This window comes from Mobula birostris, chromosome 17 (assembly GCF_030028105.1).
Source record: "Mobula birostris isolate sMobBir1 chromosome 17, sMobBir1.hap1, whole genome shotgun sequence".
NCBI lineage: Eukaryota > Metazoa > Chordata > Chondrichthyes > Myliobatiformes > Myliobatidae > Mobula > Mobula birostris.
In genome coordinates this window covers 37,938,806-37,956,023 of record NC_092386.1, presented here as the reverse complement: position 1 = coordinate 37,956,023, position 17,218 = coordinate 37,938,806, and the positions used below count along the sequence as shown (strand labels likewise).

Here is a 17,218-nt window from a genome sequence, read left to right as displayed (position 1 = left end):
CAATTGAAATCAAATCCTTATCTTGAACCTTTACAAGAGACTGGGATCATGACAATGACAGTTACATGGTTCGCCCATCCTGCAAACACAATACAGGTTTCCCCCGCTATCCGAAGGTAGAGCGTTCCTATGAAACGGTTCGTAAGCCGGAATGTCGTAAAGTGAATAAGCAATTACCGTTTATTAATATGGAAAACATTTTTGAGCGTTCCCAGACCCAAAAAATAACCTACAAAATCATGCCAAATAACACAAAACCTAAAATAACAGTAACGTATAGTAAAAGCAGGAATGATATGATATATAAAGCCTATATAAAGAAGAAATACTTTTCTACAATCATTGAAGCACTGTCTAGCGCAGTGAAAATCTCACGCAAGCGCTTTGGGCAGAAACTCGGAGCAGGCGCTCTCGGCAGAAACACTCACTCCTGTAACCTTTCAGCTATGAAGGTGCAAATCATACCAAATAACACATAAAAATACACAGCCTATATAAAGTAGAAATAATGTATATACAGTGTAGTATCACTTACAGGAATTGGGAAGACAGCGAGCACACTGATGATGGTGTGTTAGACTGAGTCGTCGGAGGTTGGGGTGATGGGACACTGAGGTGTCATCTCATCGTCGTCTGTTTCCATCAGGGCAGGCAGGTCATCTTCTTCCATGACTGCCTGCCTCTATGTCGAAGGTCGAGTTTTGTTGTCTGCTATGGCTGACGTGGAAGGCTTGAAAAACGACAGTATGCTTGACTGCTTAGCCTCGCACATTTTTCTATCATACTGTTCTTTGTAAGCACTCAAATCATCCTACAAATATGCCCTAAACCCACGTACCATTTCAAAATTAAAGTTGTACTTTTCTGCAATCATTGTTGTCAATTGCAGCAAAAGTCTCACGCAGTTGCTTCACGTTCAGTTCCTGGATGACTTCACTTTCGGTCTGTTCGCTACTGCATTTGGTTTCTATTGCTATCCTTTCCTCTTCCAATTGCATCAGCTCTTCATCTATCAGCTCTTGATCATGGGATGCCAAAGCCTCTTCAACATCATCTTCGTTAACTTCCACAAGCCAAACTTACTTTGTCCTTACTTCGTCTAGCTTTACGCTAAGTGTAACACCCTTACGAGCTCTTTTAGGCTTTTCCGATACCTTAGAACTCATCTTGCTAATGGATGCTCAAAATAAATCGACATAAAGCACAGATGCTCACAGGCATGTGTTTGAGCAATGCCGGTAGAATGCAGTTCCGGGGAGGAGCTTGGCTGCTCGGGACACGCGCTGCCTTTTCTCATAATAGTGAAAACACCTTCTGTTAGCGAAAACAGATAATTAATGTAGGTCTTTCGTAACAGTGAGGTTTCGTAAAACGAACATTCAAAAAGCGGGGGACACCTGTATTACAATAATTCTCCAAAATATATTGAATTCAGATTAGATCTGTGTTGATTTCCATGTCTCTGAAGTATACAGGAGGTTAGGATTTTTCTGGAGGGAAAAGTATAGCATTCTAATGTAGAAAATTGAGAAAAAGGTTTGGTGCAACATTGCTTGCTGATCTCTAAGGATCAGAATATAGAGCAGTCCCTTGCACCAAAGAATCCTGTATTGCTCAGCCAAAGTCACCCTGGAGCAGGAGTTGTAGAAGTGACATTGAAGATAGGTACAATTGGAGACAGCATGGATAGGTTCTGGACAAAGCTTAGTAGTGATCCAAAATCATAGGTAATTATTACTGTCACATTGCACCAACCACGTCTTTAAATTGTGATGAGACAGATCAATCTGTCTACCTTTTGGGCGAGAGAAGTTTATTTTTCTGACCAGCAGTAGAATTCACTTCATCTTCTAATATTGACAGCTGAGTTGATGTGACCTTATCTTCATGTACCTTGACTCCATCTTGTCTTCCTTTATCCAGTCCCTTCCAATCTACATCGAGGACACCTCATATGTCTCCATCATTTGAAGAACTTCTAATTCCCTGGCTCCAACCACTTTGCTCTGGATGTCTGGTCTTTTTCCTCGCCATCCTCTATCAGGAATGTCTAAAAGCCTTATGCTTCTTTCTACTTGTGCAGTCTCTTGTGTTACTCTTTCTTGGTATGACCTCAGTTTGGTATCTCAGCTGAATGATGTAATGTAGCAATGGTGTAGTTCTTGAGGACCAAATTGATATGGAATGTCAGACTGAAGTTATGTACTCAAATCCTAAAATGTATATGAAATCAATTGGGAATGGTGGAATCTGTGGACTCAACACAAGAAACTGAATTAAAACTTTCTGATGAATGAAATAGAAATGTACCAATCAAGCTCCATTTCATGGAGGGAGGAATTGCTTATGTTCTCTGATCTTTTGTTTGAGCTTCTGCTTGTTCAGCTTATTGTATTGCTATATCTGCAATATTGTGTAAGCGAGTCTGTGTGCTGCCATAATGCTTCAGTTCTGTTAAGTGAAAACTTTTACCCTCATCAAAAATTCCAGAGTTCAGAATGTAATCTGTATTAGTGAGGAACACATCTCAAGTATTCAACACGTTATCTTGGTAGACATAATCATCTTGCAGACTCTATTTTAATCTACATTTTGGTGAATAACATTTGCGTGGAGCACTTTCCTATGACCATTGAGTCATTAAGATTTGGTTAGTGTCCAGTTTTGTCTCATTTATATTTGTAACTACAATAGCACTTTCATAAGTATGCCTTGAAGCTATGCATAGCAACCTGTGCTCTTACTTCCTACTCTTGCATGCATCTAATCAACGTTGGGCAACACACATCGAAGTTGCTGGTGAACGCAGCAGGCCAGGCGGCATCTCTAGGAAGAGGTACAGTCGACATTTTGGGCCGAGACCCTTCGTCAGGACTCAGCAACTTTGATGTGTGTTGCTTGAATTTCCAGCATCTGCAGAATTCCTCATGTTTACGTAATCAACGTTGGTGTTGTTCACAATAATCCAAAGGAAAATCAAATCTCCTCTGATACTGGAGCTCTAAAATAAAGCAGAGAATGTAGGAAATACTTGGCAGGTCTGTAGGAAGAGAAACAGAGCTAACAATTCAGGGTGAGACCTCTCTTTAGAACTGGAGAAGAGAATAACAGTGCTTGATAAGCTGCAGGGATGGTGGGAGACGAGGTTTATTAACATAGAACACTGCAGCATGGCACAGACTGTTTGGTCCACAATGTTGTGCTGGCATTTCAACCTACTCCAAGATCAATCTAACATCTCCTCCTGCATCGCCTTCCATTTTTCCTGCTTCCATGTCCTTATTTAAGAGGCTCTTAAATATCTCTAATGTATCTGCCTATACTATCACTTCAAGTGCAGCAAGTTCCATTGCAACCACCACTCTGTGTTCTTCTAAAAAAAAACTACCTCTGACATTCACCCTCCATTTTCTTCTAATTATTTAAAAATCATGACTTCTCATCCTCCTTCACTCCAAAGAGAAAAAACAGTAATTTAACCTTATCATCAGTGCTTAGAAAAGTGTAAGATCTAAAATGGCAGAATCAAATTTCTGTCATGATAAATAAAAATCCATGAGTAACTAAAAGGAGAATTAAAGTTGTGTTCTGGGGCAAATTGGTAAAGTTGTTTATTATTGTCACGTGTACCAACATACATGAAAAAATTGTCTAGCATATCGTCTATGCAGAGCATTTCATTACAGTAGTGCATTGAGCTAGCACAAGGTAAAACAATAACAGAGTGCAGCATAATGTATTACAGTTACAAAGATGGTCTGCTGGCGCTGCACTATAAGGCACAAGGCCATATGAGATGGGTTGTGAGGTCAAAAGTCCATCTTATTGCTTTTTTAAAAGAAAATTATTGAGATACAGCGTGGATCAGGTCCTTCCGGGCTTTCGAGCCATGTCATGCAGCAACTCACCAATTTAACTCAAGACTAATCATGGGTAGTGTACAATGATGAATTAACCTACCAACTGGCACATCTTTGGACATTGGGAGGAACCCGGAGCACCCAGAGGAAACCCACGCGATCATGGGGATAACGTTGAACTCCTTACAGTCAGGAATTGAATCCAGGTCGCCTGTACTGTAAAGCGTTGTGCTAACTACTATGCTACCACGCTGCCCACTGCTGTAGGGGAATGTTCAATAGTCTTGTAACAGTGGGATAGAAACTCTTATTGAGCCTTGACAGTATGTGTGCCCAGGCATTTATATCTGCTTTGCAATGGGCTAGTCCATTAGGTCTTTGATTATGTTGTTTGCATCATCAAGGGAGTGAACAATGTAGACACAGTCCATAGAAGGAAGGCTGGTTTCTGTGACTTACCGAACTGTGTTCACGTTCTCTGTGTTTCTTGCTTTCATGGGCAGAACAGTTGTCATACCAAGCCATGATGCATCCAGATAGGTACATCAATAAAAATTAGTGAGAGAGTTGAAGGAGATGTGCCAAATTTCTTTGGCGACCTGGGGAAGTAAAGGCGCTAGGGAGCTTTCTTGGCCGTGGCGTCTATGATGTTGGACCAGTACTGGCTAACGGTGATGTCAACCATCTTGACCTCAACACCACCCCTCTTCTTGACATCAGTGGTCTGGTCTTTTGTTTTACTTGTGCTGTCCTCTGGTAAGCCTCAGGCTTGCTCAGCTCGCTTTCGTCTGGGGGAGCAGCCTTCGGCCCTGCCAGACTGGGTAATCAAGTTTGTGTGGATACTGTGTGATGTACCCCGCCCTGCCCAAATAACTGACAATACACCACATGTGATTAAATGATTACACTTTAGAGATCTTACTGGAACTATGTAATTAATAGAGATAAAATATAAAAGGAAAATAAAAGGCGCCAAATTTATCAAAGTTCAACCACTTCATGCACAACAGTTGGAGCTCAATTAACGGAGTCTTCTTTCCACCATTTGATCCCCTCCGACTGCCTGGGTCCAACCACGGTGGTCGACCAGATGCTCCACACAAGTCTGTCTTCGCCTCCTCTCCTCGCTGAAGACCCTGGGCCTCAGACTCCCGCTCGGGGTCCGTCCCGTTGGCCAGCTTACAGCATCGCATCTCCTCTCTCTGTCCCCATCACGCCTTCTCCCTCAAAGCCCACAAACAATAGCTTACAGACACACAAGAAAGAATAACATCTATCCCAATTGGTTAGCAAATGAACACAATTCTCTTTATAACTCAAACAAGCTGCTAGAGAGAGAACTTTCTCAGCAGTTATTATTACAGAAAAGCCATTTTAATTATAACATAACAAAGAAGCCATTTTGTTAGCCTTTGCAGTAACATAAAAGAAGAAACCCCTTACACTTGTATTGAGGGAAAGGTTGTTGCCATATCACCATATCAGTAGGCTATCTCCTTCCTGTATGGAACAGTTGCAAATGAGATCTATAAGATTAAATGCAATGTGAAACTTATGATCAGTTTTGTGAATTCAGAGTGCATCCATTCAACTAGAGTGTCTCTCAGTTTATTTTGACTCTATGTATTAACTGTAAGTATTACACTGTAAATAATTGGTGTGCCAAGAGGAAAGCTGGAATATGGTCATGGTATTAAACTTTACACACTTGTTCTATTGGCCTGAAAATTTCATTGCTTAAAGTGATAGAAAGTTTCACCAGAAATCTGATCTCTCTGTGCTATTGTGCACGTAACATGAATATAGCATGCTTCTGCAAATTATGAGGAGGCCCACTATATGTCTGTAGGGCAACCGTCTAGATGCCATTCAGTATGTCGAGTGGCATGTACAACTGCCAATTGATGTTGTATGCTAACTAGATGCTTATTGTGGACCCTGTGCTCTGCTGCTGCAATCTTCTCTTCACCAGTCTTTACATACCTACCATGTTGTGTGAAAATTGTCCAAGAAAAGTACACTGCACTAATTCTAATCCACATAACTCCTTTTCGTTTTTTTTGTACAGAAGATTATTGGACTTTTTTTTAACCATTAAATGATTGATGGGGTGCCCCACAGAGCAATTTCAAAGAGTGGAATAAGTTCATTTAAAATTTCAATGTTGTTATCGCTTCAGTATTTACATTGTAGTTGATACTCAGTTTCTGTTTCATTAAACTACAAATGAAACATATTTCATTGATATTCATGCTATTCTAAAAATGTGATTATTATTTATTTGTTAGGTGTGATAAAATTAGACTGCATGAACATTACTTCTGAAGCTGGAAGAGCAACACTAAAAGATAAAGAAATGATTGCTGCTCTGGAACAGAGGTTTCCTGACCCTCCTGCGCATCAAGAGTTTTTTGATGCTTTGCAACAAGCAAAACTTGATGTTTCTGGTATTTACTTCTATTTTTCTCTAGCAGATTTCATTTCCTTAGAGCAGAAAAGTATGGAACCCACCTTAAACCTGTAATTAGTACTGGTAAAGTTTTGATTTAGACATAAATTAAATATTGAATTTTCTGTTACACCAAGAAAATGTTGAATGAAGTTATAAGTATCATGGTCAACAGGCAGAGTACATTTATTAATTCCCATTAAGAAACTGTAATATATTTTTATGTTTCATAATGCTATGTAGGAAGACATTCATCTCATACCTGAAATTTTCATTTGCTGCTTCCTGGTACTAAATTCTGTGCAACCTGTTGGCACCAAAGATGCTAATGACAATTTACAAAATCCAAATAACCTACCAACATTTTTTGCAATGTGGGAGGAAACTGGATCACCAGCAAGAAAGATGGACACTGGAGGAGTGTGCAACGTCCACATGACAGCATCCAAATTCAGGATTGTGCCCAGATCCCTGAAACTCTGTAACAGCAGTTATTAAATAGGCAAATGTGATAATCACCTTCTGCACACCACAGGCATTAAATTCAGGTGAAAGGGTAGTTACATCTGTGTATGGCTGTGGAGAGCATATTTTAATAAATTAATTAAATGGATTATTTTTCACTTGAATAATAAGTAAGAGTCTTAGTCTTAACTTATTTGGAAGATAGCACATCTGAAAATGCAGTACCACCTGAGTGCCATCCATGATGCTGAAGTTTATAAGTGTAGTTTGAGCTAATAAATGTCACTTAAAATGTTCGAGAACTAAAAATAGCACAGAAACATAAACGCAAGAAGACTTTAGAGGTAATTTTTATGAAAGCAATATATAAATCATTAGTAATGAATGCTTCAAGGATTGGGAGCAAAAACCCGCATTTCCTCCTGGAATCTGCCAAAGGTTGCAAATTAGGCAGGATTATAGTTGCAGCTCCCCCTGGAATTCTGTGTGTCCCTTATAAAGCTGGAGTATTAGCTTGCCTCAAATAAGGCAAAAGGTACTGGAGTGGGATGAACTAAGGGCTTCTTAATATTCTATTTTCTTCATTTGACCGATGCAAGAATGCAACTATAGAGTTATGCCAAATAGTGTTAGTGGGGCCATCTTAATGTTTCAGAATAAAATGTGCAGCATGTGCTCCAAGTCCTTCAAGTGGAATTTATCACATTTAAAATCCTTTAAGCTAATTCAAAAGTTTTCCTTGGTAAAGTTGGGAGATGGGGAAGGGTATGTATGTAGTTTGGGGATAGAGCACTTGAAATGTTAAAAAGAAAATGGCTTGAATTTAAATTCAATTAAGTTATGTGAGAGCTAGTTGGACACAGACTTTGCAGGTTCAAACAAATAGGTGTGGTTGATGTAGGGTTTTTTTTGTGTGGAGATTACCCTGAAAGATGATGAAGGGAAGGTGATGAACATTGTCTACATCGAACTTGGCAGGGCCTTTAACAAAATCCAGCAAGGGAGTCTGATCCAGGAGTTTAAGTTGCTTGGCATTCAGGATAGGGTCAGTTAGAGTCAATGTTGCCTTAGCAGGAGTAAGTTAGAGTATTGTGTGCAGTTCTGGTCACTTGCCTACAGGAAAGATATCAATAAGCTTGAAAAAGTGGAGAGAAAATTTATATGGATGTTGCCAGGACTTGAAGATCTGAGTAACAGGAATAGGTTGAATAGGTTGGGATTTTATTCCCTTGCAGTGCAGAAAAATGAGGGAAGATCTCATAGAGGCATTCATAATTATAAAGGGGTATAGAAAGGGTGATTATATGCAAGCTTTTCCCCGGGGTTTTGTGAGACTAGAACTAGAGGTTATAGGTTTAGGGTGAAAGGTGAAATATTTTAGGAGTACCTGAGGGGAAGCTGCTTCACTCAGAGGGTGGGCCAAGTGTGAAATGAGCTGCCAGTGGAAGTGGTAGATGCAGATTCGACTGTAAAATTTAAGAGAGGTCTGGATAGGTACATGGATGAGAGATGGGAGTAGACAGAAAACCAGGCAGGCATGGATTGTTTCTGTACTCCAGTGCTCTATGACTCTATGATATGCTTGTGGTGGTATAAGCTATCAAAAAAACTGATAAGGTGCTGTGGGGAATCCGGTAGTCTGCGTAAACTGCATTAGAAATTGGTCAGTATTGCTGACAATGAAGTGGTCATTTAATTGATCCTTTAAAAAAATATAGTTCCTGTCACTTTTTTCAATTCCCATTGACTGAGGAGTCTGATATCATAAAAATTAGAGACAGTCCTTTCAAGGACAATTCTATGTAAACAAATTCTGAATAAGAAGAGAATATTTTAGAGATACTTAGTTGGTCAGGGATTAGTGAACACGGAAACAAAGTGTCATTTCCGGTATGATATTTCTTAAGAAAATTTGTTTAATGCTTTTGCAAATTGCTTTTGATGCTCAGTCAATTGTTACTTTAAAATCCAATACTGATAGATTTTTATTCAGGAAGAGGATTACAGTCATTATTAGTCCGAACTCACAGATCAGCCAAAACCTCTTTGAATGGTCTGCCTGGTAGTACGTTTGTAAATATACTTAAATTATTTCTGTGTTCCTTCCAGTGTTCCTCTTGTGGTGTGAGTTGAGGTCAATGGATAAGAAAAGGAATGGCTGTGGAAAGGTTGGGGAAGGAATAAGTTTGCCTGTAAGGAGAATATCAATTGAACAGATGGTTATGAAGTGGATATGGTTAAGCTTAAATAATTTCCTCCTGATGATGACCGGTAGCCTATCATGTTCATGACAGCACCTTTAAGTTGTATGTAGGATTTGAAATTAAAGCACTCATTGGCTTATTAATGAGGAAAAAGCAATCCACCTTTTCTAGATGAAAAGTAGAAAATACTAGAAATAGTTTGGCAGCAGTTTTTCATTTTATTTGATAACATTCCTAAGGGGCACTTTGGATGAACTGTGCTAAAGTTGTCATATGATTGGGCTATAGTTATTCCAAATTAGTGGTGAGTCTGAGAGAGACAAGAAAGGTGCAGAAGGCATCGAGGAAAAGCTGGATATCACAGAAGTGCAGATGCTAGAAATCTGCAATAAAAACAGAAACTGCTGGAAGCAACAGCAGGTCAGGAAGCATCAATAACCTGAACTGTTAACTCTGTCTTTCTGCATAAGCTGCCTGACCCTGTTGAATCTTTATAGTAGTTTTTATTTTTAATCTAGAAAAACTGAATTGTTTCTCACTTCAGCAAAGATTAGCAAAAGTTGTTCAATGGTAAAAAGGGGCTTAATAAAGTCAGTAAAAATGAAATGGTTCTTGTGGCTGTAAGGTTTTATTAGTGACTTTACTTCTACCATTTGGTAGGCCTTGCCTCAAGTCCATCACCTCCCATTTCTGATTGTTTTGGAAACCACAAATAAAAGACGTAACATAGCCATAAAAGGCAACTATTACTTCAATACAAAGCAGACTCATGACAGTTTGTGACAAACCGCTCTGATGAATGCAGTCAGTCTCCTCCCTCTGAATCCTCAATAAATGATGTTAAATGGTGCAGCACTTGCTAAAGTATTTCAGGCCTAAATCCTTGTTTGCGATTCATTCAAGGTGTTAATTGTAGTTCCATGATTCAGTTTCATGGGGGAGTGTAGGAGAAAACTGAAAACGCATACTGAGTTGGTGTATGAAATAACAGGGGATTTATTTTTTAAAAAAATGCTGCACACCACAGCAGTCAAAGCCTCGTAGGCAAAATGCTGGAGGAAGTCAGCATGTCAGGCAGCATCCATGGAAACGAATAACAGTCGATATCCTGGGCCAAGACCTTTCTTCAGGACTTAAGAGGAATGGGGGAAGACATCAGAATAAAAAAGTGGGGGGAGGGGAAGAAGGATAGCTGTTAGGTGAGAAACGGAAGGAGAAATCGTTATTCATGCCATCAGGTTGGAGGCTACCCAGACGGAATACAAGGTGTTGCTCCTCCACCGTGAGGATGGCCTCAGCTTGGCTCAAGAGGAGGCTGCGGACCGACATGTTGGAATGGTAATGGGAATCAGAATTAAAATGTTGGTTAATGGGCAAGTTCTGCTTTTGGCGGATGGTGTAGAGGTTCTTCATGAAGCGGTCCCCCAGTTTATGTCAGGTTGCACCAAAGTGTAGAAGGCTGCATCGGGAGCATTGGATGACCCGACAGATTCGCAGGTGAAACGTTGCCGCACCTGGAAGGACTTTTTGGGGCCCTGAATGGAGGTGGATGAGGAGGTGAATGGGCAGGTGTAGCACTTTGGCTGCTTGCAATGATAAGTGCCTGAAGGGATGTTAGTGGAGAGGAGTGAATGGATAAGGAAATCACAGGAGGAGCGATCCTTGTGGAAAGTGGAGAGTCGGGGAAGGGAAGATAAAGATGTGTTTAGTGGTAGGATCTCTTAGGAGATAGCAAAAGTTGTGAGAAAGATATATTGGATGCAGAGACCCATGGGATCAAAGATCGGACAAGAGCAACTCTATCACTATTAAGGCAGCGATAAGATGGGATGAGCAGGAATGCCTGGGAAATGGAGGAGATGCAGATGAGGGTAGCATCAATGGAGGAGGAAGGAAGACCACTTTCTATGAAGAAAGAGGACGTCTCTGATGTCCTGGAAAGGAAAGCCTCATCCTGGGAACAGATGTGGTGGAGACAAAGGAACCGAGAAAAGAGAATAATAATTTTTTACAGGAGTCAGGGTTGGAAGACTTGTCGTTGAGAAAGCTGTGGGAATTTGTAAGTTTATAAAAGATGTCGATTGAAGACAGAGAGATTGGGAAAGGGGAGGGAGGTGTCAAAAATGGACCAAGTGAATTTAAGGGCATGGTGGAAGATGGAGGCAAAGTTGATGAAATTGATGAGCTTAGCATGGGAGCATGAATAGTACCAATGCAGTCATCAATATAGCAGAGGAAGAATTTGGGAGCATTACTTGGAAACAGTCAAAGCTGATCTTTCCAAGCATGAATTTGGTACTGCTTTTACATTCTGAGTTGACGAGATTATGGAATAAGATAGATGATTATTACATCGCAGTTAGAGATTGCAGGTACGGCATTGTGGGCATTACTGAGTCACGGCTGAAAGAAGATCATAGTTGAGAATTTAACACCCAAGGGTACACGTTGTATCAAAAGGATAGGCAGGGGGGTTGGGCTGGCTGTATTGGTAAAAAAAATGAAATCAAATCCTTAGAAAGAGATGACATAGGATTGGAAGAGGTAGAATCCTTGTGGGTAGCATTAAGGAACTGAAAGTTTAAAAAGACTCTGATGGGAGTTATATACAGGCCTCCAAACAGTAGTCAAGATGTGAGATTCAAATTACAATGGAAGATAGCATATAAAAAGGACAATGTTATGATAGTCACAGGGGATTTCAATATGTAGGTAGATAGGAAAAATCAAGTTGGTGCTGGACCTCAAGAGAGGGAATTTGTAGAATGGCTACAGGGTGACTTTCTAGAGCAGCTTGTGGTTGATCCCATGAGGGGAAAGGCAATTCTGGATGGGGTGTTGTGTAATGAACCAGATTTGATGGTCAAGGAAACAGAAGGAGGTAGTGATCATAATATGAAAGAATTCACCCTGCAGTGTGAGAGGGAGAAGCTAAAGTCAGATGTATCAGTATTACAGTGGAATATATGGAATTACAGAGGCATGAGACAGGAGCTGGCCAAAGTTGATTGGAAGTGACACTAGCGGGGATGATGGCCAAAACAGCTATGGTTGGAGTTTCTGGGAGCAATTTCAAAAGCATGGGATAGATGCATCCCAAAGATGAAGATGTATTCCAAAAGGAGTACGTGGCAACCATGGCTGACAAGAGAAGTCAAAGAGAGCAGAAAGACAAAAGAGAGGGCATGTACTATCGTAAAAATTAGTGACATTAGAGGATTGGGAAGCTCATAAAAACGAACAGAGGCAATTAAAAAAGCCATAAGGAGAGAAAAGATGAAATATGAAGGTAAGCTTGCCAATAAAATAAAAATAGATATCAGGTTTTTTTCAGATGAGTAAAAGAGAGGCGGGAGTGGATATCAGACCATTGGAAGATCATGCTGGAGGTGTAGTAATGGGTGACAAAGAAATGGCAAGTAAAGTTAATAAGTACTTTGTATCAGTCTTCACTGTGGAAGACACTAGTAGTGTTCCAGAAATTCAAGTGTATCATGGGGTTGAAGTGAGTGTAGTTGCTATTACTAAGGGGAAGGTGTTTTGAAAGCTGAAAGGTCTGGAGGTAGGTAAGTCACCTGAGACTACATCTCAGAGTTCTGAAAGAGGTAGTTGAAAGGATTGTTCAAGCATTAGCAATGATCTTCCAAGAATCTCTAGACTCTGGAATGGTTTCAGAGGACTGGAAAATTGTAAATGTCACTCCTTTCTTTAAAAAGGGAGGGAAGCAGAAGAAAGGAAATTATAGGCCAATTAGCTTGACTTCAGTGGTTGGGAAGATGCTGGAGTCCATTGTTGAGGGTGAGGTTTTGGGTACTTGGAGGCACGTAACAAAATAGTTGAAGTTAGAAGGTTCCCTTCAGGAAAAATTTTGCCTGAGAAATCTTTTGGAATTCCTTAATAAAATAAGATACAAAGAAAAGTCAATGGATGTTGTATACTTGGATTTTCAGAAGGCTTTTGACAAGGTGCCACACATGAGGGTACTTAAAAAGAGAAGAGTCCATGGTATTACAGGAAAGATACGAGCATGGACAGGTATGGGGAAAAGAATGGGAATAAAGGTTTTATTTTCTGGTTGGCTGCTGGTGACTAGTGGTGTTCCACCAAAGTTAATGCTGAACTGCTTCTTTTCACTTTGTATATCAATGAGTAGGGTGATGGAATCGATGATTTAGTGGCTAGGTTTGTGGATGATGCAAAGATCAGTGGAGGGGCAGGTTGTATTGAGGAAGCAGGGAGTCTGCAGAAGGACTTGGACTGATTGGGAGAATGGACAGGGAAGTGGCAAGTAGAATACAGTGTAGTGAGGTATATGGTCATGCAATCCTTGTGCAGGATTCCCTAAAGGTTAACTTGGAGGTTGAGTTGGTGGTAAGGAAGGAGAAGACCAGAATATAAGAGCAAGGATGTAATGCTGTGTCTTTATAAGGCATTGAAGAGGCCACGCTTGTGGTATTATGAGCAGTTTTAGGCATCTTATCTAAGAAAAGATGTGCTGATATTGGAGAGAGTCTACAGGAGGTTCACAAGAATGATTTAGGAATGAAAGGGTTAACATGAGCATTTGATGGCTCTGTACCTGTCTAGGCTGGACTTTTAAAGAATGATGGGGGACCTTATTGAAGCCTATCGAATATAGAAAGGCCTAGATAGAGTGGATGGAGAGAAGGTGCTTCCTTTCTTGGGTGAGTCTAGGATGAAAGAGCACAGCTTCAAAATATATGGATGTCTTTTTAGAGCAGAGATGAAGAGGAATTTCTTAGGGCAGAGTAGTGAATCTTTGTCATAGTCATACTCTATTAATCCCAGGGGAAATTGGTTTTTGTTACAGTTGCTCCATAAATAATAAATAGTAATAGAACCATAAATAGTTAAATAGTAATACGTAAATTATGCCAGTAAATTATGAAATAAGTCCAGGACCAGCCTATTGGCTCAGGATGTCTGACCCTCCAAGGGAGGAGTTGTAAAGCAGGATCTCCCAGTGGCCACACATTTTAATTCCACATCCCATTCCCATTCTGACATGTCTATCCATGTCCTCCTCTACTGTAAAGATGAAGCCACACTCAGATTGGAGGAACAACACCTTATATTCCGTCTGGGTAGCCTCCAACCTGATGGCATGAACATAGACTTCTCTAACTTCCGCGAATGCCCCACCTCCCCCTTGTACCCCATCCGTTATTTATTTATATACACACATTCTTTCTCTCACTCTCCTTTTTCTCCCTCTGTCCCTCTGACTATACCCCTTGCCCATCGTCTGGGTTCCCCCCTCCTTGTCTTTCTCCCTGGGCCTCCTGTCCCATGATCCTCTCATATCCTCTTTGCCAATCACCTGTCCAGCTCTTGGCTCCATCCCTCTCCCTCCTGTCTTCTCCTATCATTTTGGATCTCCCCCTCCCCCTCCCACTTTCAAATCTCGTACTAACTCTTACTTCAGTTAGTCCTGACGAAGGGTCTCGGCCTGAAACGTCGACTGTACCTCTTCCTAGAGATGCTGCCTGACCTGCTGCATTCACCAGCAACTTTGATGTGTGTTGCTTGAATTTCCAGCATCTGCAGAATTCCTGTTGTGTGAGTTGTAAAGTTTGATGGCCACAGGCAGGAATGACTTCCTATGACGCTCAGTACTGCATCTTGGTGGAATGAGTCTCTGGCTGAATGTACTCCTGTGCCCACCCAGTACATTATGTAGTGGATGGGAGACATTGACCAAGATGGCATGCAACTTAGACAGCATCCTCTTTTCAGACACCACTGTGAGAGAGTCCAGTTCCATCCCCACAACATCACTGCCCATACGAATGAGTTTGTTGATTCTGTTGGTGTCTGCCACTCTCAGCCTGCTGCCCCAGCAACAACAGCAAACATGATAGCACTGGCCACCACAGACTCGTAGAACATCCTCAGCATTGTCCGGCAGATGTTAAAGGACCTCAGTCTCCTCAGGAAATAGAGACGGCTCTGACCCATCTTGTAGACAGCCTCAGTGTTCTTTGACCGGTCCAGTTTATTGTCAATTCGTATCCCCAAGTATTTGTAATCCTCCATCATGTCCACACTGACCCCCTGGATGGAAACAGGGGTCACCGGTACCTTAGCTCTCCTCAGGTGTACCACCAGCTCCTTAGTCTTTTTCATATTAAGCTGCAGATAATTCTGCTCACACCATGTGACAAGGTTTCCTACCGTAAGCCTGTACTCAGCCTCATCTCCATTGCTGATGCATCTAACTATGGCAGAGTCATCGGAAAACTTCTGAAGATGACAAGACTCTGTGCAGTAATTGAAGTCCGAGGTGTAAATGGTGAGGAGAAAGGGACACAAGACAGTCCCCTGTGGAGCCCCAGTGCTGCTGATCACTCTGTTGGACACACAGTGTTGCAAGCACACGTACTGTGGTCTGCCAGTCAGGTAATCAAGAATCCATGACACCAGGGAAGCATCCACCTGCATCGCTGTCAGCTTCTCCCCCAGTAGAGCAGGGTGGATGGTGTTGAACGCACTGGAAAAGTCAAAAAACATGACCCTCACAGTGCACGCTGACTTGTCCAGGTGGGCGTAGACACGATTCAGCAGGAAGGCAATGACATCCTCAACTCCTAGTCGGGGCTGGTAGGCAAACTGGAGGGGATCTAAGTGTGGCCTGACCATGGGCCGGAGCAGCTCCAGAGCAAGTCTCTCCAGGGTCTTCATGATGTGGGAGGTCAATGCCACCGGTCTGTAGTCATTGAGGCTGCTGGGGCGCGGTGTCTTCGGCACAGGGACAAGGCAGGGCATCTTCCACAGTACAGGAACCCTCCGGAGCCACAGGCTCAGGTTGAATACATGGCGAAGTACTCCACATAGCTGAGGGGCACAGGCTTTGAGCACCCTGGTACTGACACCATCCGGTCCTGCAGCCTTGCTTGGGTTGAGACGTTTCAGCTGTCTTCTCACCTGTTCAGCTGTGAAGCCCACCGTGGTAGTTTCGTGTGGGGAAGGGGTATAGTTATGAGAGCGGGGTGGGGGACTGTGAGGAGGGGTAGGAGGGGAGAGTGGAATATGTGTTGGTTGGGAGCTGACAACAGATGGCTCATGTGGGGGATGGGCAGGAGCCACAATGTCAAATCTGTTAAAGAACTGGTTAAGCTCATTGGCCCTGTCCACACTGCTTTCCGCTCTTCTGTTGCTAGTTTGCCGGAACCCAGTGATGGTTCTCATCCCCCTCCAGACCTCTCTCATGTTGTTCTGCTAGAGTTTCCACTCAAGCTTCCTCCTGTACCTGTGTTTAGCCTCCCTGATCCTGGCTTTCAGGTCCCTCTGTATTGCCCTCAGCTCCTCCCTATTTCCATCTCTAAACGCCCTCTTTTTAGCGTTCAGGATGTCCTTAATGTCCTTTGTCACCCATGGCTTGTTATTTGAATAACAAAGGACAGTTCTTGTCGGAACATTGCTGTCCACACAGAAGTTGATGTAATCAGTGATGCACTCTGTGAACCCATCAATATCCTCTCCATGTGACTCACAGAGTGCCTGCCAGTCTGTCACCTCAAAACAACCCTGGAGTGCCTCATAAGCCTCCTCCGTCCATTTTCTCACTGTCCTCGAGGTTGCAGGTTTACTCTTCACCAGAGGCACGTAGCAGGGCTTTAGATGCACCAGGCTGTGATCTGACCTTCCCAGTGGGGGGAGGGGAGAGGAGCTGTATACATCCTTAACATTAGCATACATCAAATCCAGAGTCCTGTCCCCCTGGTTGTACAGCTCATATACTGTGTGAAGTTGGGCAGTGTTCTAGCCATGGTAACCTGGTTGAAGTCACCCGAGATGGTAATGAGGGCACTCAGGTGCTGGGTTTGTAGTCTGGCTATGACGGTGTAAATGATGTTACACACCGACATCGGATTGGTAGAGGGAGGGATGTACACAACAACCACAATTGCATGCGAGATTTCCCTTGGCAAATAATATGGCCGGAGTCCAACCGCAAAAAGTTCAATATCCGGGCTACAGACCAGTTCCTTGATTGTAATATGCCCAGGATTGCACCATCTGTTATTTACCAGAACCGCCAGCCCCCCTCCTTTATGCTTACCGCTCTCAGTGCAATTCCGGTCAGCTTGAACGGTCTGGAAGCCCCCTATGGAAACGCTTTGATTGGGTATGTCCTCGTGCAGCCACGTCTCAGTGAAGCACATGACATTGCTCTCCCGAAATGTTCTCTGACTCCTTACAAGCGCAGTCAGTTTATC

General features: G+C 42.2%; 1 protein-coding gene across 3 annotated transcripts in view; it reads left to right on the top strand.

Moving 5' to 3' along the window:
* LOC140211620 (protein prune homolog 2-like) overlaps positions 1-17,218 on the top strand; it is a 329,851-nt gene that overhangs the window by 66,284 nt on the left and 246,349 nt on the right. For all 3 annotated transcript variants that reach the window (XR_011889534.1, XM_072281551.1, XM_072281550.1), the window contains exon 5: positions 6,149-6,307. Coding sequence is in view for 2 of the 3 variants with exons in the window: in XM_072281551.1 (XP_072137652.1) it covers positions 6,149-6,307 (159 nt within the window). In the remaining variant the exon portion in view is untranslated. The remainder of the gene's footprint in view (positions 1-6,148; positions 6,308-17,218) is intronic.